Below are 26,447 nucleotides of genomic sequence, written 5' to 3' on the forward strand. Positions count from 1 at the left end.
CCATCTTTTGATTGCAGCTCACAGTGCAGAAATCATGTTTGTTTGCTCCTTAGAACAGCAAACTGAGAACTGCTGAATATTACACACAGCTTTCACAATATCTTAGTTTAAAAAGTAATGGCAAAGATTCAGTGCTACCTTACACTGGGTTGCTGCTTTTACACCTATTTGGTCAGTTTTGGAATACTAATAGTCTTCCATAGTAATTTACTGGGGAGAAGGGGAGGCTTTGTACTTACACTGACTTACTTCTGTATATTCACAAGTTATCATTCCTGACTGTAATCTTTTGAAGAGAGAATGCGTTTAAACTAGAGACACAAGTATTACGAGAACTGAACTGTGTTCCATTCATTAAGTTACTACTTCATTACAATATTTTTTGAGGACTCATTCATGGATGCACATTTAAATTTACGGAGTATTGGTTCAGAAAAGATTCATGACTTCAACTTGGACACCCACCTGTTTTTCCAACAAAGTGTTTTTTTAGAGAGCATCACTACTTTATACTTGTCTTTTCTTTGAACATTAAATTTTGGGAGTGTGCTAGTTATTAGTCGTATTTGAAATGAGTGGGGCTTTACGGGTATGTAAATACTATGTGTAATTTATTGCATGAGAAAAGAAGTGCCAGAATAAGGTCTTCCCATATATTTTAATCTACATTTGAAAGCTATCTAGAATATTTTAAAAACTTATCAAAAATGTAAACTTAAATTTCCTGAAGCAACAGAAATCTGTATGGAAAATTATTCACTGAATTAATGATATCCTTGAATTAAACAAAACACATTTCTAATGATCCCTCTGGCTGGCTCTTTGCAGTCTTTCACAGGTAGTATTCTAGTAGCTCTCAAAAATCAGTGGACAGAATTCTGCTGTCAAATATGCAAATTCAGACTGATTTGATCAGAAGAACTAACTGAGGATCCTGAAGTGTTAGTATCTCTTGGACGTAATTCCAGAGACATATTTTGCATATGATCTGGACCTATTTTGCATATGATCTGGAGCCTTTATCAGTACCCTTTCTAGCTTAATGCAGAAGGAAAGGGTTTAGAAGCTTAACTAAAATTCCTCCAATCTTAATCTCTGTCTATACCAAATATATAGGCATGCTGTGGCTAATAGATACACTGTGAGGACCCTAACCATCTTTACTGTGTATCTCTTCCCATCATAGAGATCTTCTTACACTAAGTCATTCAGATTTAGTTGACAACAAGGACTGTTTATTGTTTTCCCTTTATAACTCTTTATTCCAGTTCACAGACATCTAGCAAGAAAAAATATTCTGTATTATCAATAATGGCTAACTGCTAGGAAAATAAAGATTTTTCCTAAATTATAATGTAAGTGATGTCTCTTTTTAAAAAACTATTTTAATTTAAATATGCAGAGCAAGATCTGAGCCAAAATAAAATGTTGCTAACAAACAGGATTCCAACCACTGTCACAAATACAATATCCTCTGAATTGCTATAGTATTCTTATGTGTGCGGCAAATGAATAAGAATTACTTCCCAGACCTGTAGCTCAAACAACTGGCCAGAAATATGCTCAACTGCTGCATCTCCCAGTAGCATAGAATTTGTGAGTACTGGAAATAAATAGACCTTTAAAAACTCAATCTTTCATAAAATGAGCATCTGTTCAGGTTATAGAACAGAAATTTGTTCCTATGGTGAAACACTGCAAGCCCAGATGTTATTACAGTAGGTAGTACAGGTTATTATGAATTGAGAATTGCACAAGCTTCATTTTTGAGTTCTTTTTAGTTTGTGCATATTGTTCTTAAATGGTCATGGACCAAGAAATGTGGGTATCTCATACCATGATGGACGAGTGGACTTGAAAAACATTCTCACCTTGTGTCTGCCCATACAAAGAATAATGCAGCTGAGGAATAGGCCATACAACCAGTGGATTATGTAAATTCTCCTGACTTTCTGAAAATGCAACATGTATGGATCTAAAAATGCTCCTGTTAACTGTTTGGTATTTAAACTCATTTTATTTGTTAAAAAAAGTTTAAACTTGTCAAGGAACATAATTTTTAATAAGAGTTTCCATTTTCACCCATGCATTATGCTAAATAATAGGATAGGTTTCAATATAATAAAAACATAGCATATCTGTCTATTGTTTGGAAGGTCTATCAGAGAATAATGATTGATTTTAGGCCTTGATAAGGTCACATTGTCAAATGCATGCAACCTAAAATTTGAGAAACTGCAAAATAGCTTTATTCTTAGTGCCTATAAACCTGTATGGTTTCCTCAGACTTACTGTGATTACGTTGATTAACTCAAGAAAACCCAATTGGACCTGAAAGTTTTCCTCTCTACAATGGTAAGAAAATACACAGAAGTGTCATGTAACAGAACCACATCTGTTTGTCTTGAATGTACCAGAGGGTGAACACTTATCCCATAGCAGTAGTTTTCCTGTAATGATCATCACAGTTACAATTCCTCTCTAACATGGAGCCGTTTTAGAGATGGTAACATGAATGCATATCCGCACAGACCATCTCTTTTGCTTTTTATTTTCTTTTATGGCTGGTCTGTCCCATAAGATAACTGGAAGAGTCTCTCAGGTTAGTGAATCAGTACTGTGTTACTTGTATTAGTTCTTAAATGCAATTGACAGCAACTAAGTACATTCTAGGCACAAAAATAGTTAACTTTACAAGAGAATGACATATAAAGTTGCCAGTTAGAATGCAAAATTATCTGAAAGATTGGAAGTGGGTTTAAAGGTAAACTTTTGCTAGAGAGCATAGGGTTTCTTTTTACTTTTTTAAATATTTAATAATATTTTTATGACAATTCTAGTACAACCTCCATGAGACATTGCTATGTGTTTACAATGTCAAGATCACCAGTACAGGTTATTTATATCATAGTTTCTGAAGATTTACAGCAGCTATATAAGAAATACAATCAAATTTACTTTACCTTGCCACATACCATTGGAAAAGACACCAATTTTTTCTTAACTGCGTGACATAAGAACTTCAGGACAAAAAGCTGTCCATCACTCAGTGATATCCTTTAACATATCTGCTGGACTAGGGAGTATGAAATATTTTTCTTCAAAGGCTGTCTTTCCCATATACCATCCACCAGCAATTTATCAGTAAGGGAAAGAGAGGAAGCAAGAGCATTGGTCCTAGTGATTAAGGTGTCTCCAAATGCCTCATTCCTTTTGTTTTTGGAATATCTGTGCACTGAAAGCAGAGCTTATCTTCTAGAGCTAACATGTTTTCCACTACTTGTGACTCAAACTGCTGGACTAAAAGGGGAGAAAAAAATCAAAGAAAACAGAAGGAAGCAGGAGGATGGAAAAACTCACCATCATCTTTTTGGAAACAATCCATTAATTTACTGGCTGCAGAAGTGATATATCTTCAATATTTTCTGCTGGCTCATGTCAGGCTGAACATGACTACAGCTCTCTTAAGATTACAGGAAGCCCAGAATTTGTTACAGCTCTGTCCTTATGAATGCCACGATTCTGATTGTTCTCATTGTGAAAAGTTTTCCTCTTGTGTTGAGTTGGAATGTCACCTTTTAGCAAAATCTACAAGATACAAAGTTGGCTGCACTGTTTGGATTTTTTAATTAGCCTCTTGATCCGACCAAGTAATCATGAGATTTTTTAAAAAGTAATACCTCTGCTCAGAAAATGAACTGTGAAAACTAGATGAAGTTCTACAGCAAGCACTGACTTTACAGCAGAGCAAGGCAAAGCACCATCCATCAGCAGACAGTACATAGCGTCTAAAAGACATTTAGAATAGGCACTTAATCAGCAGTTTTTCTGAAACATATCTTCCAGACTGAGGGACAGGTCTCCATCATCCATTTCTCTGGTATTGTGTGAATTTTTTCCACATAGAATTTTAATTTCTTTCTGCATACAAAAGTTCAGCTTCGAAAAGGAAATATTTCTGCTTTCTGTAAAAAACCCCACTGTTTTATTTTGTTTAACCTTTGCCAGGAAAACTAAAGAGTTGAGATATCTGTTTTTTTTTTTAACCTTGAATTTTCTTCAAAGGTTTGTTCAGAACTTTATGTATTGGTGTACTTCTATCCACTTTTAAACAAGCTTGAGTGCAAATAAGTGATTCCATTTGCAGAACAGTTAACTTTACAAGGAAACAGATTCTGCTTGATTTGTTAATTTTGGAGACTGCATCATGATGGATTAGTATGTTGAAATTTAAAAAGATATTATGTTGAGATTCAAGTCCCATTTTTTCATTCATGCTACTTTTTCTGAAATTGATTTAAAAATTTTTGAAGCACTTGACTATAGCAACATTTTAAACAGCAAACTGCTTATATTTTAATTCTATTGCTTCTCAGAGTCATCTTCTAGAAAATAATTGCTTTAAGGTCACTACACTCTAGTTATTTTTACTGGGATGAAGGGACTAAAATAATAAAATGAAGTAATTACTGCTAATGGAAATTTGCAGCTGTCTTTCTTGAAGGACTTGATTGTGTGCAATAATAATGAGGGTGAGAAATATAAAATAGAGGATATATTCATAGTGGTTTGAGAATTTCACTAGACATCTGTCATTGGCTTTTTTGGGGATTGGGATTCCCTGTCTCCATTTTTATGAAGATTAATAGCCTCAATGGGCAAGGTGCTTTAGAGAACACTAAAATATGACAATATAAGAATCGATGTTCTCAGCAAATCATTTTATGTATGAATAGGCTTATCACATTAATAGTACAAATGCATTCATTTAATACTACAAACCATAATTTAAATACTCTATGTTCAACTAACTGAAGTTGCTGTGAGGTTGACTTATAATTTGAACTCGTGGATAACATGAATTTTAAATCTTAAATCTTGTCCTAGCTATAATAAAATTTGCATTAAAAATTAAATTTTTATTATGAATTAGAGACAGCAGTCATTCCAAATAATCTTCCCTATTTATTGAACTACTAATGCACGGCAGTCCATATTTCTTTCCCACTATATAGCTAAAATTATTTCCCAACTTGTGTGGCCCATATTTGTTCTATAGCCATCATTACATGTCTACATATGAATATAGCTGATCAGATGTATCAATTATTGTCTGTTAGACAATAATTCTCATTAGAAAGTACGGTGATACAAGCAATACACATAGATCAAAGTCTTACATGCTCTATGTACATATTCATTAAAAAGTAGCATGTTAAACACATTAATCTACTATGCTGAGCTTTAACTCATGCATGCATTTGTGATAGGAAGATGGAGAAAGACCTTTTGCACTTCCCTCCTGCCCCAGGGAACTGCATTTTAGGAAGCCTCTCCACAGGAATAGAGCAAAAGTAGCCAGGTTCACTGTGAAAAGACAGCTGCTAGTGCTTGGACTAGCATTTCTCAACAGTGAACCAGATGGTGAACAAATGTGCATGCAATTAATTAGTATTATAATACTGATTGTTACTATAAACTGCAGAAATATAATTTCTGTGTCCTTTCAGGATTACATAATTTTATTATTCTTGGGTGATTAGCATCTCGCGCATTTTAGCCTATTTTCTGCTCACTCAGACATAGGCGGAATAGGGAGGCAACCTTCACTGTCAGAAAAAAATGCCCATTTCTGTACATTAAATGTCAATAATCTATATGATGACAGCAATAGAAATATAGAAATAAAAAGTTGTTTTTTTCTTAACTGTATACTGTTAAATACAATTGCCTATGTAACACTGAGAATACAGACTTTTGTCCACAGAGTGGTTATAAATAAAATATATCTAAATAAAAATACATAGATATTGGAAAAGAGGAATATGGAAAAGAGGAGGAAGAAAAATGCTAGGCAAGAGTATAGTTTCATAGGGCAAAAAGGAATTATAAAGTTGCACAATGGTGTGCTGCTCCCACCTGAGACTGTAAATAACTGATGAGCTATGTTTCCTTATAGATATGTGGTAAGGAGTAGATTCTCTGACTTGTATAAAAGAAAAATATAGTTAGAGCAATTTGTCAGATTTATCTTAAGGTGCTCACATTTTTCTGTCTCTATTTTTCTTCTTTTTGTCTATTCCAAAGAAAACTAAGAGCTTGGTATGGAGCATGGAGCTACAGAATTAGTTCCATGAAAATTTATGCACTAAAACAAATTAAAGAAACCACTGCAGTTTGGTACAAAATACTGAACTCTAGTGTGTCCCATCTCCATGGAACGCAATCAAATTCTCTCTTTGGCAGAGGGAAATAGTAAGAAGCTAACATTTGATTCCTAACCTCAGTTTTGCTTGCCTAAATACACTGAACACCTAGCATCTCAACAGCTTTCTTCTTTTCCAAATAGGTCTTGGAGCAAACAGTACCATATCATATAGGATAGAACATACTGAAAAGAAACAGTAATGAGGGAACAGAGACGTATTATTTTCCCCTTTAACATTTGTAATTTAAATTTAATGTATTTATTCCAGAAGAACATATTCCTCTGTGACATAATCTTTCCTCCCTACACTAGAACTGTCATTATCTTCCAGTGTTTTTTTCATTTGTCTCAGTATCCAATCATAAGGAGTTTTGCCATATTGTCACTTTTACCATCCATTTTACTGCCTATTCCCATTTTAGTGACTTGTTCAGCAGTGTGGAACAAGTTCTTATTCTGAGCAAGGCTTGCTTGTCAATGATATTGTCTCCAAGTTGGCCTGGTGTTCAGACAGTTAATAACCGGAGGCAAAAGTTTGGTGACCAAGCTGGGGTAGATGCTTCATCAACACTGCTGAACCTGCTCCTGATTTGTACATCTACTGGCTTTTATATATCTAATGAAAATCTCATATAACTGAGTTTCTTCTTAGCCTGGAAGAAAAAGGTTGGATGTGTCTTTTCATCTGATTGATGAGGTAGTTTGGTATAGGTTTTTAATTCTGTGCAGACTTAAAAGACATTTTCAGGACCTGTCTTGAAGATGAAAAGTTTAACTACTGTTCTTCTCTCCCTTAAGTCTGACTAAAGGTATGTGTTTTCTTTTTTCTCACTCTGTTTGGTATGTTCTGCTAGTAAAGGCATATCTGGGTGAGGTTATCATTCAAGAGGAAGTGAAGATGACTCCCTCAGAAGCAGCTATGCGGGGTCAATAAAAGCAAGCACTAGCCAAGAGAAAGGCACAGGAAGGCATCACGAAGAAGAGAGCTTACAGCTAAACAAGGGACTGAGATGGCTGAGAGCAGAAAACAGATCAGTCCTAAGAAATGGGGAAAAGAGGACCACAAGAGATCATCAGAGTTCTTGAACTGACTGAAATCAGTCATGGAAGAAAGGATCTGCCTTGAAAGTACAAAAAAAGTCAGGGAGAAACTGGTTTATTTTCATTCTCATGTCTTAGATGGTTTTCTTCATTGAGCTTGCTGTAAGGAGAAGGCTAGTTAATCTGTTTTAAAGCTCTGACTAGCTCAATACCCAGCCACAACAAATTTCAGGAAGTTTGAGTTGTTAATAAAATATACCTTAAAAATATTGTAAAGAACTGAAAGTGTCCTATTCCAGATATTGGAACTTATAAAAAAAATAAATTCTCTTGGACTTTCCTAAAATCTGAATTCGGGTGTATCAGGAGATGAATATACTCACAGCAGATACTGCTATTACACATCAGTAGGTGCAACTGATAGACACAATTTCTGTAAGAGTTTGAAGGAGTTTTTTTATGTGCGACCAAAATAGTTGCTTCTGCATCATGGACTGACCAGGTTTATTTTACATAAATGAATGCTGTTAGCCTGGATTTACATATTTTATGAAAGAGTGAAGAGTTTTTTGGATCTTTTGGGGAAGCCTTTCTGCTGTTACTTTAAAAAATACATTAACCTGCTAAAGCAGACAATTTTGTGTTCATACATGGAAACAGCAAACGTGGCTCTCTGAGGAGTTCAAGCCATCTTTCACTTTCAAAACTGTTGAAGGAATCTTTTCACCTACAAAGTTAAACATAGATGTTTCTGAAACTAAAGTAAGAAAATCTATGAGACTTTAGATGAGATATGGAAGACTTTTCTCCCAATTTTTTTTTTAGGATTCAATCACCTGAAGCATTCAGCAACTGTTCAGTGCTGTCTGAAGTTAGGGCTGCCTCATCAGTTGCTCACCACTCCATCCTTTTCTCAATAAACTTCCTTTCAGGTTTTGCAACACAGTATAAATAGGCTTTTTCCTTGACATGCACTGATTGTACAGAATCTCTTCTTTCTGGCAATCTTTCACCATAGGGATTATTTTATTTTATTTTTTAATATTCATTATGCTAATTATCCAACCAATCTTTGGGTGCTTCTTTATTTTTAGCTTCATCAGTAGAAGTGTTGACTTCTGGTTTGTTAAATTTTATTAAATAATGAAGTATGTTGGCACACTAAAAACCTGTACCTAAAAAAAGACGAAGAACTCAGCAGTAAGGTTCAGAGGGAGAACAAGCAAAGTTTTACTGAATATTTAAAAGGATACTATCTTTAGCTGTCTATATATAGCTTTTCAGCTTGCTTAAAGGCTTTCTTTTTAAGATTCTCACTAAACTTTAAGCAAAGATAGAAAGGACTATAAGACAAAAAAAACAAGCATTAAAAAAAGCAAAGGAGCTCCAACAGCTAAGATATTATGTACATAATATTATAAGACAGAGATTATATTGGTAGTATACTTTTCCAAGTCTATTTTGTTTTCACACATTTTTTACACTGGAGGCATTAAACTGATTTTACAAATTGTGTTTGATTCTCAAGGTGAGCAGTTAGAATATTTCTGAGTCATAACAAAAATCAGTGGGTACAGATACTTCAGATGAGATATTACAACACCACTTTTAAATGCTACCTTTCTGAAATTACCATAATGTGAAATCCAATACTTTTCACAGAAGCACTGGTTTCGGCAATTTATTTCATTGTACTGGACAGATTCTTTTCTGGTGCTACAGGCTAAGTGAGAACCCTGAAGACATATGTAGGTATTAAAAGTCAACAACAATTATATATTACTTTCCCATCAGCTAGTGACATAGCCTTATTGTCCTTCAACTACATTCGGTGATAAACAGTTTAGACTAAAACAACAACAACAAAATTTTTTTTTTCTGAAAAATTCCACACCACTTCTCATGAAAGAAAAATCCAGAGAACAGGCAAATAACTAAAACAAGGTGGAGAGGAGTAATAATTCAGTAATAATTTGATAGATGGACCACTCGGTGGATAAAGAACTGGCTGGATGGCTGCACACAAAGAGTTGTGGTCAATGGCTCAATGTCCAGCTGGAGACCAGTAATGAGTGGTGTCCCTCAGGGATCGGTGTTGGGACCAGTCTTGTTCAACATCTTTGTTGGTGATGAGAACAGTGGAATTGATCAAGTTTGCCTATGACACCAAGCTGTGTGGTTCAGTTGGAGGGAAGGAATGCCATCCAGAGGGACCTTGACATGCTTGTGAGGTGGGCTGATGCCAACCTTATGAAGTTTAACCATGACAAGTGCAAGGTCCTACACCTGGGTCGGAGCAATCCCAGGCACAGCTACAGGTTGGGCAAAGAAGAGATTCAGAGCAACCCTGCAGAGAAAGACTTGGGGGTGTTGGTCGAAGAGAAAATGAACATGAGCTGGCAGTGTGCACTTGCAGCCCAGAAAGCCAACCGTATCCTGGGCTGCATCAAAAGGAGCATGACCAGCAGGTCGAAGGAGGTGATCCTGCCCCTTTACTCTGCTCTCATGAGACCTCACCTGGAGTATTGTGTACAGTTCTGGTGTCCTCAACACAAAAAGGACATGGAACTGTTGGAACAAGTCCAGAGGAGGGCCACAAGGATGATCAGGGGGCTGGAGCACCTCCCATATGAAGATAGGTTGAGAAAGTTGGGGCTGTTCAGCCTGGAGAAGAGAAGGCTGCGTGGAGACCTCATAGCAGCCTTCCAGTACCCTGAAAGGGGCCTATAGGGATGCTGGGGGGAGACTCTTCATTAGGGACTGTAGTGATAGGACAAAGGGTAACGTGTTAAAAATTAAACAGGGGAAGTTTAGGTTGGATATAAGGAAGAAGTTCTTTACTGTAAGGGTGGTGAGGCGCTGGAATGGGTTGCCCAGGGAGGTTGTGAATGCTCCATCCCTAATGGTGTTCAAGACCAGGTTGGACGAGACCTTGGGTGATATGGTTTAGTGTGAGGTGTCCCTGCCCATGGCAGGGGGGTTGGAACCTGATGATCTTAAGGTCCTTTCCAACCCTAACTACCCTATGATTCTACGATTCTATGAATAAAATTATGAGATATATTCAGTACACAGAGCCACTTACTCACTCACTTAAGCTTCTTCAACTTGTCTCAAGTCAGTGGGGTAGCTAAATCATTATTTTACCTAATTTCTTCTCGTGAAAAATTACTTCTAAGGACAAAATTGTTTGGGAAATTCATCAGCATGCTGTTACATGCCTCCAGGTGAGTGAGCTCTTAATAAATAGTAATTTTTTGAATTATAAATAGTCAAATCAAATTTTGAGTTTGCTTGACAGTGCAACCAGTTTAGGTTTAATTTGTATTTCTGTACATATTTCCCCCCCCCCAGCATGGCATGGTGTGAGTGCTCGCCAAGTTACAGAGGCACATGCTAAGAAAGGGATTCTCCTGGAAGGCTTCAGATATACACAGACATGGGAAAATTGTGTAAGTGTTCCAGTCATGGACTAAACCAGTCTATTCTAGTGCAAAAACTGGAGTAGATATCTCAGGGTTTATTAAACTTTTTTTTACAGAAGAAAGGAACTACACATTATGGGGACTTTCTTTCTTAATTCAAAGTTATTTTCCTATTTCCTTTTGATAAAGTGGACTACACAAACATAAGACAGGTAATAAGATTCTTGATCTTGCTGCCATACATATATATCAGTTCCACTTCTTTGTCCTTTTAGTTTCCAGTGCTAAATGCATTTCTGATGCTCTAGAAAAGCAACAGTTCTTGATGCTATCAGTTACCTACTAATATTGCAATTAAAATAGTACTTTTTCTAGTGAATTTCTTATGATACTTGATACCATTTCACTTATTCCTCTGTGGTCTGGGATCATTCAACTTCTGTATTTTTGCTGTAGCACAATAGAGCAAATGAAGAAATGAAAGTGAGACAGGAAGAACTGGAGGCAGCTGGGCAGAATGAATACCCCCTAAAATCATGAAACTATTAAGGTGGGAGTGTAATATAAAAACAGCCTCACATTTTTAAGGAATTTGGGGACAAAGAAAGAGGAAAGGAAGGGGAAGAATGGAAAAAAAGCTGTCAGAAATGTAAAAGATTTTGGATTGTAAGTCAGTAAGGAGAGAAAAGATGTGGTGATTGAATACATAAGAGAAGTAGGAAAAGGAACAGAGAAATAGAGAATGGATAGAGGGAGAGTAAACACATGTTAATATTTAAGTGCTATTTTCTATAATGTTATTTTTGATTTTCCTGGCGGATGTCCTACCATTGTTGATTTAGGAGAAAGAACTGGGAAGACTGTTTTATGAACTCATTTCATTAGCTTCACTGTCTACTGTGGACTCTGTAGTTAAATGTGGGATTCACTGAATGACCACTTACACTGCTATTAGTCATAACAGAAAGAAAATTGATTATTTTGTACTCTTGAGAGTTTTAAACTTTTTTTTCTTCCCATGAATAATTCTGTAGACAAATTCAGCCACAAAATCCTGTTAGATAAACCTGTGACTTTCAAAGAGATTCAGGAAAGGGATTTCATGTTTGCAGTATTATATACAGCATACAAGTGTTGTGTCAGCTATAGAATCATAGAATCAACTAGGTTGGAAAAGACCTGTGTCGTGGTTTAAACCCAGTCAGGTAACTTGTTCACTCACTCCCAGTGAGTGGTGCCGAGCTGACAACAATCGAGGTCCGTGTCCCCCCCACACCGGGGCTCTCCCCTTCCCCACTCCCGGAGGAACGGGGAGGAGGATCGAAAGAGTGCAACTCCTACGGGTTGAGACAAGAACAGTCCAGCAACCAATGTACAACACAAATCACCACCGCTACCACCAACGACAACAATGATAAGGGAAAATAACAAGGGAAGAGAATACGATACCACCGGCCAAGAAAACGAGTTCCACCCGGAAGCCCGTGTCCTTCCGGGTAACTCCCAGTTACCCCCCACCCCAGGCATGACGTGCTGTGGTATGGAATACCTCCCTGGCTAGCTTGGGTCAGACGCCCCATCTCTGCTTCCTCACAGCTTCCCCTCCTCCCTGGCAGAGCATGAGCCTCACAAAGTCCTTGGTCAGGGTAAACATCACTTAGTAACAACCGAAAACATCAGTATCACCAGCACTGTTCTCGGGCTGGGAGTCAAAACACAGCACTGCGCCAGCTAACACAAAGGAAAAACATGACTGCTACTGCTGAACCCACCACAACCTGTAAGATCATAGAGTCCAACCATTACCCCAGGACTGCCAAGACCACCACTAAGCCATATCACTGAGAGTCTCATCTACATGGTTTTTGAACATTTCCAGGGATGGTGATGGCACCACTTCCCCTGGGCAGCCTGTTCCAATGCCTGACTACCCTTTCAGTGATTTTTTTTTTTTCCTATGACCCAATCTAAACATCCCCTGTTGCAGCTTGAGGCTGATATCTCTTGTGCTATCTCTTGGGAGAAGAGACCAACCCCTCTACCTCCTTCCAGGTAGTTGCAGAGAGATACATTTCCCCCTAGGCATTCTCTTTCCTAGACTAATCAACCCCAGTTCCTTCAGCCATTCCTTATAAGACTTGTGCTCTAGACCCTTTGTCAGCTTTGTTGCCCTTCTCTTACCCATTTCAGAACCTCAGTGTCTGTCCTGTAGTGAGGGACTGAGAACTGAACACAGTATTTGAGGTGAGGCCTCAGCAGTGCTAAGTACAGAGGGATGATCACTGCCCTAGTCCTGCTGGCACACTATTTCTGACACAGGCCAGGAAGCCACTGGCCTTCTTGGCTGCCTGGGCACAAGCTGGCTCATGTTCAGTGGATGTCAACCAACACCCCCAGGTCCTTTTCGTCCGAGCAGCTTTCCAGCCACTCACTCTCAAGCCTGTAGCACTGCATGGGGTTGTTGTGGCCCAAGTGCAGGACCCAGCACTTTGCCTTGTTGAACTTCATACCACTGGCCTCAACCCATTGATCCAGCCTGTCCAGATCCCTCTGGAGAGCCTTTCCAGCAGATCAACACTCCCAGCCAACTTGGTGTCATCTGCAAATTTACTGAGGGTGCACTTGATCTCCTCATCCAGATTATCAACAAAGATATTAAAAAACACTGGCCCAATAGTGAGTCCTGGGGGACACCACTGGTCACCAGCTAGATGTGACACCATTCACCACTACTCTTTGGGCTCAGAAGTTATGTAGTGCACCTTCACTCTCCTCTCTTACTTGTTTTCTCAAAATACATATTAAAACTTAGAAGGGAATAGGCTGTATCTTCACTTTTTCTGACACTGATTCTTACTGATCTATGAGATTTTGTACAAATAGAAAACATAATTATATTTCAGAAGCATCCCCCTCTGACTTTTCCCTTTCATTTATTTTAGTCTCTGAACTGTAATATTGGTTTTATTTATGTGAGCTGTGATTAACCATGATAGCATCATTTTTCTGCTTCCATTTATTTCCAGCCTCTTATGCAAACACAGGTGAAGGGGGGGAAAATACTCTTATGCTGATTCTGCTGTGATGCAGTTCAGTAGCATGATCCTCTGACATCAGCAGTATTGTTATTCTAATTGGTTTCATACAGCTTGCTGAACTGTGATGACAACCTTAGGGTTCTGTAACATCTAGGCAATACCTTGCTGGAAAACAGGTTGTCTGGAGGATTTTTTTTCCTCTCAAATGAATCATAGAAATTAGAGATAGAAAAGATCAAATCAGAAGTGGTAATATAATTCCCTTCTGCAAAAGTGGATAAGTTACTCAGGCAAACCTATTTGGTCTCTGAAATATTGCTATCACAGTAGAAGTGGCTGATGTTCAAAGGGAATAGATGTCCTGACCTTGAAAACACACCTGCCCAGTGAACTGTATCAAAAACAGTCCAGGTAGATACCAGAGCCAAAACCAGGACTGCAGAACTTGTGACATCCACCACTGTATCTGGCTACCCTGGTTTCTAACTTCCATCTGCAAGACAGCAGAGTTTGTTGATTCATTTCAATGTCATTACAAGCTTTCTAGATATTTTATGTTATGTCTTAGTTCACCCTTGGCTGGGCGGACAAACATAATGTAAGTTAAGAATGATTTAAACAGAATTACATCTGACTTTACATTTTGGTGAAAAATACCTATAGAACTGAAAAAAAATCCCCCTATATTTGCACAGTGAACGAGGCCCATAACTAGAGAAATATTTATTCTGTATATTCTGCATATTCTGCATATTCTAGAAATATACGTATGGATATGGAGTATTGTGTGCAGTTCTGGTGTCCTCAACATAAAAAGGACATGGAACTGTTGGAACAAGTCCAGAGAAGGGCCACGAGGATGATCAGGGGGCTGGAGCACCTCCCGTATGCAGATAGGCTGAGAAAGTTGGGGCTGTTCAGGCTGGAGAAGAGAAGGCTGCATGGAGACCTCATAGCAGCCTTCCAGTATCTGAAGGGGGCCTATAGGGATGCTGGGGAGGGACTCTTCATTAGGGACTGTAGTGACAGGACAAGGGGTAATGGGTTAAAACTTAAACAGGGGAAGTTTAGATTGGATATAAGGAGGAAATTCTTTCCTGTTAGGGTGGTGAGGCACTGGAATGGGTTGCCCAGGGAAGTTGTGTGTGCTCCATCCCTGGCAGTGTTCAAGACCAGGTTGGACAAAGCCTTGGGTGATATGGTTTAGTGTGTGGTGCCCCTGCCCATGGCAGGGGGATTGGAACTAGATGATCTTGAGGTCCTTTCCAACCCTAACTATTCTATGATTCTATATGGCACTTAAAACTTTTTTTCAAACAGCAATTAAACTATTTATTTTATCCATATCCACTGGAGAGTTGACAAATTTCATGACTACTTTTTTAACAAGAGCCACCCTCATCTATCTATATTACAAAGCTACAAAACTGTATGACAGCATCAGTTTAATACAATCTTGTTACTGAAGTAAACATGTATCAGATAGATATTACTGTGATGAAATTTTAGAGGTTTCCGTAAAAGAACAGAAGTCTTGATCAATTTGCTGCTACATCTAAGGCAAAATATCTTGGACATGAACCTACTTTGTAGAGCCTCAAAGCAAAATATTCCATGGCACTGCATAACGTAATAGAAAGATGTGTGTATCCTGAGGTTCCCTGGTAGCTCCAGCTGCTATTATCTGTAGTCATTTTAAAAACCGCACGTCTTAAAAATCCTTAAAAAAGACCCAAACTCTGACCACCTCTAGACTTTTAAGTTTAGGTCCACAAAAGGTCTTCAGTCAACTCCTGCTTAAATGTGCAATGGTAGCCTAGACCTTTTCTTTACTGCTGCTTTGAGTTCCAGGTGCTTCACATTTCATGTCACATAAATTCATCCAGCACTGCCCTTCTTGGCATAGACAGAAATACCTCAGTCTTACCAGAACTGAGATATTCAATATCCCATGTACCTATCAAATCTACTGCTTAGTATAAAGTAAGTACTCCTATCATGAGAGGTTGAATAAAAGAGACATTTTCAAAGAAGCCCTGAAATGTCATACAAAACTGCCAGAGGCATGGTACATCCCCAAGTCTGTACCACTCATTCAGCATATGGATTCAATTCCTTTGTCTGCCTTACAGTAAATCTCACATCACTTTATTTTCATGACTGAGCCACCAAAAATAGCACTGACAAATATTTTTAGACTTTTAAGAGAGGAGTAGCTGTCTCATGTGTACCATGGGACGACAGTAAAATACGGTAGGTGTAAAGTCACAGAAAACTGTGTGCCATTTGACATATCTGCAAAACTACACACATCCACATATTGTTTGTCTATATTCAACTTGGAACTGACACCAAAATCCTCCATTCCTTTATTCTGTGTACTATATAATTCCTCACTGCCATTTCATGCATCTAATTTTCTTGGCCAGAAGATGGCATAGTCATTTCAAATTAAATTGTTGCTGCAAGCTTCACTGAAAGTTTCTGTATGATAATTATTATAATCTAAATACAGTATAACCTTTTCTTTTCAGAGCATATCAGTAGAAACATTCTTTTATGCTGTGCTGATTATGTCAAATTTTCTTCAACTTGTGGCACACTGGAATAAAGCATTACAATATAGAATATTCTGATAACATGGTCTTTAAAAAATCTATTCTTCCACATCTCTCAAATATACTGTTAAGCAGTTCTCCAGCTTTTGATCTGTAACATTCAGCACCCTGAATTTCTGTCAACTACAGTTAAAAGCTGATATTATTTAGGTCAATGCAGTATCTTGGTGCTAACAAGCTACCTGTGTGACATCATTACAGCTGTAGGTAATTGCCATGTATGTAATTAAAACATCTGGTTTCATTAGTGTCCTAAGTAGATGATATGGGGTCTGAAAATCTATTATGTGACAGAGGTGTACATTTTGATGAGGTTTTAAAATAATCATTAAATAATACAAGGTCTTTCTTCAGCTTAAAAGGAAAGGTTTTGCTACTTATGCTTAAAACTAAAAAATTCGTTGTGGGCTTTACACCATTCAAATTTTCCTGCATCACCACGGGAAGCATCAGGGTTAATTTCCTAATGAGAAGCAAAACCCACAGGCCCATCATGCTATATTCAAATTTAATGTGCACATGGACCTCTTGATTCAGGCCATGTTTATAAATAGTACCTCTAGTTTAAAAATAGGTTTTTGAGATCTAGGGAGTTGATATTATGATCTGTAAAGTGAATGAAGCTCCCAGGAGTAACTGGAGCTTATGTAATATTTATTCCTACATTTTTGCTCAGCTGCTTTTTGCTATTTTGATGCTGAGCTGCCGGGACTGTTAGTTTCTTAAACCTTTCAAATCTGTCTTCAGTGAAGTTGGGATTGTGTGCATGCTTGCTTGTCTAGGTAACCTTACTTGGCTTTGGAATTTTGCTTAAGAAACAGTGGTCACTGGCTCCACTTACAGGTATTTTCATTTAACAATTTTGTTTGCACAGGACCTTTGTGGAATCACAGACTGTGCTGCCAGGTACAGCAACCAGTAAAAATACCAGTGCTAATGGAACAACATTCAGGGCAAAAAAATGTTCATGGAATATGACATATTAATATTAATATGGGTTAATATTTGTCATTGAGAGGCTATTTTGTGCATGGAAACAACCATGAGAGAAGCAGAGGCCTAGGAAAATTCTTTTCTATGGAAGAAATTCAGCTTATAGTGGTAAAATGAAGCATATCATATTGAACATTATGCTTAGCCTTCTAATTCTGCTTTCTTCATAAAGTAGCCCTTATTCATGTGAAGCCTTGTATTCTATAATCAGAGACTTAGTCACTCCTACCATTTAGTTGTGAACTGAAGTTACTAGTTTTCTAAACTAGCTGTTTTGACATCCGTCAATACTGTCACTTTTTCTAGATGTAAAAGTGTGATGCTGTGCTCAGTTATAACTATGAGATACCACATTTAATTTTTCTACTGCTCCAGGCCCCCAGTTGCATGCACCTAATCTTAGTCTTGTTTTTAGATAGCATAAACACCCAGATTAACATTCTGGGAAAGGACTGGATTAATCAGAAACATTTCAAAATGCAAAATAAATAAATAAATAAATCAATCGTAAACTATCATTGAAGAAAATCAGAAGTATTAGAGTGATCAAAAATCAGTACTTTAAATAAATAGTAAATAAAAAATAGTGCCATTAAATATATAAAAACTGTGTACATAATAATCTTAGTAATATTATATGTGAATACATCAGGACTTCAAGAAAAGTTGATCTAAATTTATAGCAAAGCATCCTGTTAAGCCTTGTTAGGAAATGATCAGAAATGATCAGCATATCTGGCAGTATCTGACAGGTGATAAACAGCTATTAGATAAGAATAGCATGGACCTAGTAGTTAGAAATTAAATTTGATCTGGTAATTAGTCTAACACTGTAGATGTTTACAATATCATAGAATCATAGAATAGTTAGGGTTGGAAAGGACCTTAAGATCATCTAGTTCCAACCCCCCTCCTCTTTTCTTAAAGATATGCTTACCAACTAAACATGAAAAGTCTGAATTGATTACCATTGAAACAAAGACTTTATACATGACTTCAAATGATAGCTGCGTGTACTGTTTAGTCTTACCTAAAAGCAAAAACATCTCCACTTAATATAAAGACTTTAAAGCTCTCTTAGCTAAATTTGGTGCAACCTGAGCACAAATGCATAAACAGGAAACAAAATATTACATGCTTCAACATGTAGCAACATGATAAAAACATGATGGTGTCTGGAAAGCATTTGTTGTAAGAAGCCAATTTATTATTTATACAGGAAATAATTTGAAATAGGTGAACAGAAATAGTGACCTAGCAACCAATATTAAAAAGTACAGGAATATCTTGGAAAAAAGGAGAATAGTAGCCTGGCCAATGTTGCTAGGAAAATGAGATCTCTAAAATTCATGCAGATTTCCTTAATACTGAAAAATTCTAGCTGGAGTCCGTAATGCTTTAAAGCATTATTTTCTTCCATAGATATCTATGGATGCTTTCTTACAGTATAGTTTTTTCCCCCAGGCTTAAAGTTTTGGAAGAGTTAAAATACTTCAGTCTCAGCCCTTGAGGAAAGAGCTCTTTAGACCACACTTTCCTCAGTTCTCCTAAAATTGCAGAAAGAACTAGTCCTTTGTAATCTGCTTGCAAAGTGCTCAGCCCTTCAGTCTATGCTTATGGGAGGCATTCGGCACTACTTATGCTAAGTAATTTTTTTTTCCATTAATATTCTGCACTTATTCATGTTGTTAGAAATTTCTGGAAATTTTCTAATTCCTGTTAACTTCAGGACATACTTAGCACTTAGGGAATAACAACCCACACAGTCGTTTGTATATGTTATGCAGCTACAAGTTGCTACTGATACAACTACATCATGTAGTTCTTATTTGATGCTCTCATATTCATTTTGATATCATGACGCTTAAATCCATCAGCATTTTGTTGATAATCTGTTAAGGTCACAATTTTTACACTCAGTTTATGTTGTATTTTGTTCTTGGAAAATTCAAATTGTCTCAGAGAGCACTTGTTTGTTTTCTGTTGCTTTAGTGCAGTTTTTTATTCACCAGGGAGGTATGATGTTGCTATGTGTTTGCTGAGCAGACAGGTGTCTTTTTCAGTAAGGGTGGTGAAAATATTTAATGGAACATTACTTTAGACTGCATCTAAAAGCATAGCCTGCTAAAGCTGGTTACCAGTAGATTATCTTTCTTCCCAAATACTTTCACAGCACAGTATCTGCTTTAATTTATTCAAGTTTATTTGACTTATGTCAAAGTCAAGAAATTCAACCTCAATTCAGCCAGCTGGTGTTAATGCACAGTAATGCATTCTTTAGTTATATAAATTGTGGGTTTTTTTCACTCTCTAGAGATAATGAATACTTTTTATTCAAAGAAGAGTTATTAATTTTGGTTTTGTGGCTTTTTTTAGAGGGTTCAATATGGAGCTTTAGGCTTTGTTTATAAAATTCTGTTCACATCCAGACCTGAAGATAACAATTAGTTTTCTCCTATATCTTTTTTTTTTTATGGTACTCACCTCTACAATACCAAGTGTTCCACAAAGATAACAGTTTAATTTCACAATATGCCATCAAATACATGGGAATTTCATAAAATATCACTCTTTTCCAATAATGGTGGGTGCCTAAATCTAGGTTCATATTTTAAAATTGTGTATACTATATAACATATGAAAGCTCAACATAATTTCACATCTGACTCCAGAGTCTGAAACAATGAACCTCAAAACATACAACATACATATGAGTCCCGAATAAATTTTTATTTAAATTTTCTATTTTATCTTAATGACAAAGTTGTTGTGCTTACACAGAAAATGTATCTGAACTCGAGTTTGAAGATAACCCTTCCTGAAAGACAGGTTAAAAGTCCTCTCTGCAAGCAGGTATCTGGTTTCCAGGTATTTTCTAGCCCAATGCTTTGGTCATCCAGCTGACACACTAACCATGAGCTGGCTGCCTGGGACATTGTTTCCATTGTTTTCCACTTTTAAATAAGGCAGGCTACCAGGGTATACTGCTACCCTCCAATTTCTGTATGAAACAGCTTGTATTTCCGAGACTTTCAGTTTGTTGCTCTACAGCTGTCAACTGAGAAGATGAGACAACCATGGCACACCGGTTTATGAAAGCCTGAAATATGGCTGATTCAGAGAGAGTGCTTACTCCTCCTGTACTCTGTTGTTTACAAAGCATAGGGTTGCTAAAACTGAAGTATACCACCTGTCTTCTTTCAGCAATGGGAAAAAAAAAAACATTTAGCTTTGTGTTTATAGCTGAACCTTTTGGCTGAAGTGGGTAAATAATATTGGCAATATTAATGGAGAGCACCAGCAGATATTTCAGCGGATGGCAAAGAGAGAAGGTTGGGATGGGCAGTTTCCAGCTAAGCAGAAAATTCATTAGCAAATATAAATAGAATTTTTTCTATTAAATTTAAAGAAGTGTCCCGGTTTTGTGTCCCATCTGGAGACAGAAATATTTCATTAAACCTACAATATTCTGGACAGGGAAAAAACTTACCAACAGCAACATTTCATTCATTCTCCACTTCTTGATTCATAAGACAAAACACAGAGCTCCGAGTTTCATCTAGTCTCTTTATTCTTGTATCACTTGCCACTGTGTCAAGGTTAAATTCTGAAAGTGATTTTTTTTTCTTTGTTATCTTCTGCTTAAAAAACCTCTCCTGTTTGTGCTGAAATGATCTGAAATCTTCCAAATCCTTAAGGATAAGCATATTTCAGTTTGGCAGTGAATTCCCAAGCAAAAGAGGAAGCAACTGCAGACACTATGAAGAGAAAGTGGTTTATAAATACAAAATCCATGAAAAACAGTGTAGTAATCTTTTAACTGATGCTATTTTTCCCAGCTGCTATTAGTATAAATATCAAATGTGGTATTTTGTGCATGTATCAGAATTTAAACAAGAGAATATGCAGCATTCTGAGCCAGATTAATTTCTATGATTTTCTCTGTGTTTGCAGATTTAATATTTTTACCTGGCCATTTTATGTGTAAGATTAGTGAAAGGATATGTATTTTAAGATGTTTGTGATAATACATTGAAAAAGTAGTTTTGAGAATTATAGCATCTAAAATGCCCTATGGGTCCATAGATACTTTTACCTTTCCTTTTAACCTATTTTTATCTATTTGTATTTTGTCTGCTCAAAATAAATGAACAATATAGTTCACCAAGCCCACTTTGTACTAATAATGATATTCTATGAAATATGAAACTCGCAATATGTTTTCTTACAGTTTGCAATAGTAGTTCGTATTTCATCTTCAGTGAATAATGTCAGAATTCCAAAATATAATCTCAGACACACATTTATCCCCCTACATGCATACATATATATATATATATATATATATATATATATATACATTTATAGCTTTCTGTAGATATGGACATGAGTAACTAGACCAATACATGTAGCAGTTATTTTTAAGAAATGAACAAAAGCTATGTCAATGTACGCTGTGACCTTAGAAACTAGAATGGCTGGGAGGCATTCAGATGAATTACCATTTAAGCAACTAAAAAGAAGAACATATAATCTATGCTCAAAACTAAATTCAAAACATGTAGTTATGATGGATTCCACTGTTTTGAAGAACAGAGAGGGCTTCTATCAAGAACTAACACAGTCTAAAATGGTCTTCCTTTGTTTTAATTGAAGAGTGAACCAAGATAATGGATCATTGCTTTATTTCCCAGTTTGGAGGCAGAGAAGAGCATGGCATCAATATTGTCTGGGAATTGTCAAGGTCACTGCCCAGCACCACTTCTTTTACTGAAGAGTGTGTCTCTTAGGAAAAAGAGCTTAGTTTGTGTTCAGCTAGACTCTTAGAAGTTAAGTTTAATTGAGTGCTAGCCATAAGATTCAAAACCAGTCACTTTAAAAGTCACATTAAAGTAATGGGAACTTGAAATACAAATGGGAAAAATAATAATTTTCATTTCAGGACTGGAAAAGTTAAGGGATACTGTAAGGAAAGGGAATTAAATATAGAAGGTAAATGTGAGTAGCAATTTATTAGTAGTAATATTATTTCTGCTGATTTTTCAAAAGAGACCATTTGAAAGCAAAGCAAGATTTAAAGTTATGAATATTTTTATTTTATATGAATACTGAGTCTGTGTGGCTGGAAGAATCCAAATGAGACTATAAAAGTATTGGGTCATGGTAATTAAAGACAGTTTCTTTTAAAAGGTGCATCTTTAAGTTAAGCTACTTCCTTTTTAGATTAATAATGAGTGTCTTATTTCTGATATATGACAATGAATTTTAATCTAGAAAGTAGACAATAATTGCATTTAAAGAGTTCCACTAAGGCTGCTCATTAACATATTGAGAGCAGAAGTGACAAAAAAGAGCAGAAGAAAAACTAATTTTTGCCTCTTATTTTACAGGAAATGTGTTTGTTGTAAGCCTGGCAGTTGCAGACTTGGTTGTAGCAATCTACCCATATCCACTGGTGCTCACATCTGTATTTCACAATGGATGGAATCTGGGATACCTTCAGTGCCAGATTAGTGGCTTCTTGATGGGCCTAAGTGTCATTGGATCAATCTTCAATATTACAGGCATCGCTATCAATCGATACTGCTATATCTGCCACAGTCTCAAATATGACAAGCTGTACAGCAACAAGAATTCATTGTGCTACGTTGTTCTTATCTGGGTCCTAACATTTGTTGCTATCGTGCCCAACCTTTTTGTGGGATCACTGCAGTATGACCCCAGGATTTACTCATGTACATTTGCACAATCAGTGAGCTCAGCATATACAATAGCAGTTGTGTTTTTCCATTTCCTGCTCCCCATAGCCATTGTTACTTTCTGTTACTTGAGAATATGGATCCTTGTTATTCAGGTAAGGCGAAGGGTTAAACCGGATAACAACCCCAGGCTGAGACCACATGACTTTAGAAACTTTGTAACCATGTTTGTAGTATTTGTGCTGTTTGCAGTCTGCTGGGCTCCTTTGAACTTCATAGGCCTTGCTGTGGCTGTCAACCCAGCTGCTGTTATCCCTAGGATTCCAGAGTGGTTGTTTGTAACTAGTTATTACATGGCATATTTCAACAGCTGCCTTAATGCTATAATATATGGACTCCTGAACCAGAACTTCAGAAGAGAATACAAGAGAATTATTGTTACTTTTTGTACAGCAAAAAATTTTTTCCAGGATAGTTCTAATGATGTGGGAGACAGGATGAAAAGTAAACCTTCTCCATTAATTACAAACAACAATCAAGTGAAGGTGGACTCTGTGTAAAAATGGGAATCTTATTATTGTCACTCAACAACATTCAGATAAAGAACTGTTTTATTAGATCTACTGTTAAATATTATAGTGAAATATCTTCTACACTGAAAGCACTTTTATCAAATTTCTTGCATGGTATTTGGAAACTCAAGTTACAGAGACTTGACATGCAGATCCTATTATACAGTGGAACATCTCTTGTATAATAACACAATGATATCCTTGAGGGAATTACAAAGTTATGCATGGATACTTCCTTCCCCATCTCCTCCTCCTTAAATGGAAATAAACAACTAGAAATAGATTGAAACAGAAGTGTCCACATCACCTGGCTCAATAAAAGAAATTACAAAACTGTTCCTACCACTTTCAGCCACTTTCTGGCCAGGTTGTGGTCCTGATTCTAAAACCTCTGGGAACTTCTTTTAAAAAATGAAATCAGAAATATATTAGGAAATGTGAAATGAGAAATCAAGGTAATTGAAAATTCATTAGAATTTTTGACAAGGACCTCGATCTATATTGCTTTGTTCCTAACATGGACATGATTATTAATTTTTTTGGAAATTAAACCTCACCATCCCTCCTAGGAATGGTATTCTCAATTGACTTTTCAATTTTAAAATAGCTTTTGGGAGGAGAATTATACCTGACTGATTATCTTCAAAGTTACAAGGTCAGGAGGACAAACAGCAAGGAAAGAAAAAAGCCATGATTCATCAGCTCAGGCTGTTTGGGCATGTGTGGGAGGGTTGGGAAAAGAAATACAAACCACCATTCTTTCTGAAGAGACAGTAATTCATAAAATCAGAAACACCTGGGGAATCTGGGGAAACACCTCTTAGAAACATAAGCATAAACATAAACAAGGAAAAACTGTTATTTCTCACCTGTGTATGGTACAGAAGGTCTAAACCTCTGTAAGAAGAATAATGCATTTAAAACAAATGGTGCATCGAGGATGATAGCTTTGTCTGGTTGGTAGGATCTTAACCTCATGAAAACTTGGGAAATGAAAAATCTTTACAGAATGACAATTTAACATCTTTGTCACCTAAGAATAGCCTGAGACTATAGGTTATTTTGTAATCTGCCACAGATAAGCTTTTCAAAATAATAATCAGGGTTTTATCACAATGATGAACATAGTGTGATAACCTAGAACAATTAGACGCTTCTAAAGAGCAGAAAAGAGAAGATGCTACTTATTACGCTAGTACAAGGAGGAACACATGGCTCTTAGAACAGGATTTGCTAAGTGGACTTTCCACAGATAGCAGGCACCTCTCTCCATTGAGGGGAAGCGTATACTGTGACGTAGGGAAGAATAGCCCAACAAGCTGTCTGCTGCAACAATATATCCCTGTTTATAATGAAGTCCTCTGGTGGAGAAAAGTGATTCACAACAGAATTCACCTTCAAATTGACCTTAATTTGTTCTGTAAAGATGCTCCAACTGTCATACCTTTTAATGCTCAAGTGTTCATACTTTCACTGATAAAGTACACTTGAGCTTTCCAAGCCAATTTCAATCATTTCAACTGGACTAAGAGTTTCTGAATAGTCATCAGACTTCTGTTAATCTATATTAAAATGTGGTCTTTACCTAAAAAGTTTGTTTTAATTATTACCTGCTTTACCGGAGATGTTTCTGAGCCTATATATCATAGAAATCAACAGTCGCTCTATGTCATTTAATCCCTTAAACTGCATACAAATCTAACAGCATTTCATCTTTCTTGTATCATACCTTGACTTAATAATGAACTAAAAGGGAACAAATTCATATGTACTTGAAAACCGCATTGACACTTTGTCAACTGAGCAGTTTCTTACCTTACCTAAAAACAGGTGCCTCATGTCAAGTTGAGAATGGAACTAACGAACAACATTGTAAAACCCTGAAAAAGAATTAGAAAGTCAATGTATTGCTGAGGTGCTTGACTCATCTCTGTTTACATTTGCCACAGAACCACTGTGTAAATAACCAGCTCTCTTCTGTTGTGGTATCATCATATGATGTGATATGATACAATATGACTAACAGCATAAAGTATATCACAGCTTTCTTCACTGTGATTTCATCCTTGAAGGATGTTTAGCTCTGTAATTTTATTGCTTTGTGCGTAGTGATTTCATAGTAGCAAACTAGTTGTGACCACCTTTGTAAGAAAAGTTTCCATGTAACAAAAAACACTGTTTAAATTCTTACAAAACTTGCCTTATTTAAAGCATATTTTCAATGAAAATAATGTCTTATGATGCATCTAATAAAGTAGCATAAAGATAGCTTAAGTAGCTTAATTATTAGTAAATTTAGAATTTAGAATTCTTGAAGATCTTTCACTTGCCATTTCCAACAGAAAATGTACATTTGACATGTCTAAATATTTATGAGCCGGTTCAAGATACGGTATCCAATACTATTGGTTATCTGAGGAATCAAAGTCCCCTGTAATTCACAAGTGCTAAAATATATTTTTGATGATGGTAAAAATGGTTTGCTATATACAATAAAACATACTACACCAAAGGTATATATTTTATTGAATAGGCCTGTAATAAAAATGGAGAGCATTTTTCAGATCTGATATTTTGAAATATTTGTATTGAATCTAAATCACAGAAATGTACATGTTAGTGATGTTATGGGCTGCTAAATAAAGCAATAATTTTAAGAAATTATTGTCTTGTTTTTTTTTCTTTGGGGAGGGAAGATTGTTAGTCTTTAGAATTTAGTTTAAATGAATATGGGGAAAAAATTGGGTAGTACCTGCTGACCTCTTTAATTTTGCATTTACTGCCATTCTGAAGTATGTTTTAGGTAAGGTTTGCAAAATGACTCGTTGCATAAGAGTAATGATCTTTAACCCT

General features: G+C 36.5%; 1 protein-coding gene across 2 annotated transcripts in view; it reads left to right on the forward strand.

The window, feature by feature from the left end:
- MTNR1A (melatonin receptor 1A) overlaps positions 1-24,315 on the forward strand; it is a 50,006-nt gene extending 25,691 nt beyond the window's left edge. For both annotated transcript variants that reach the window (XM_061473840.1, XM_061473851.1), the window contains one exon: positions 22,714-24,315. In XM_061473840.1, the coding sequence (XP_061329824.1) occupies positions 22,848-23,582 (735 nt within the window). In that variant the 5' untranslated portion in view covers positions 22,714-22,847 and the 3' untranslated portion in view covers positions 23,583-24,315. The remainder of the gene's footprint in view (positions 1-22,713) is intronic.
- Positions 24,316-26,447: the final 2,132 nt, after the last annotated feature.

This window comes from Pezoporus flaviventris, unplaced genomic scaffold (genome assembly GCF_033815535.1).
Source record: "Pezoporus flaviventris isolate CSIRO_AGI_PZ_B2104156 unplaced genomic scaffold, CSIRO_AGI_Pfla_v1 ptg000002l, whole genome shotgun sequence".
Classification (NCBI taxonomy): Eukaryota; Metazoa; Chordata; class Aves; order Psittaciformes; family Psittacidae; genus Pezoporus; species Pezoporus flaviventris.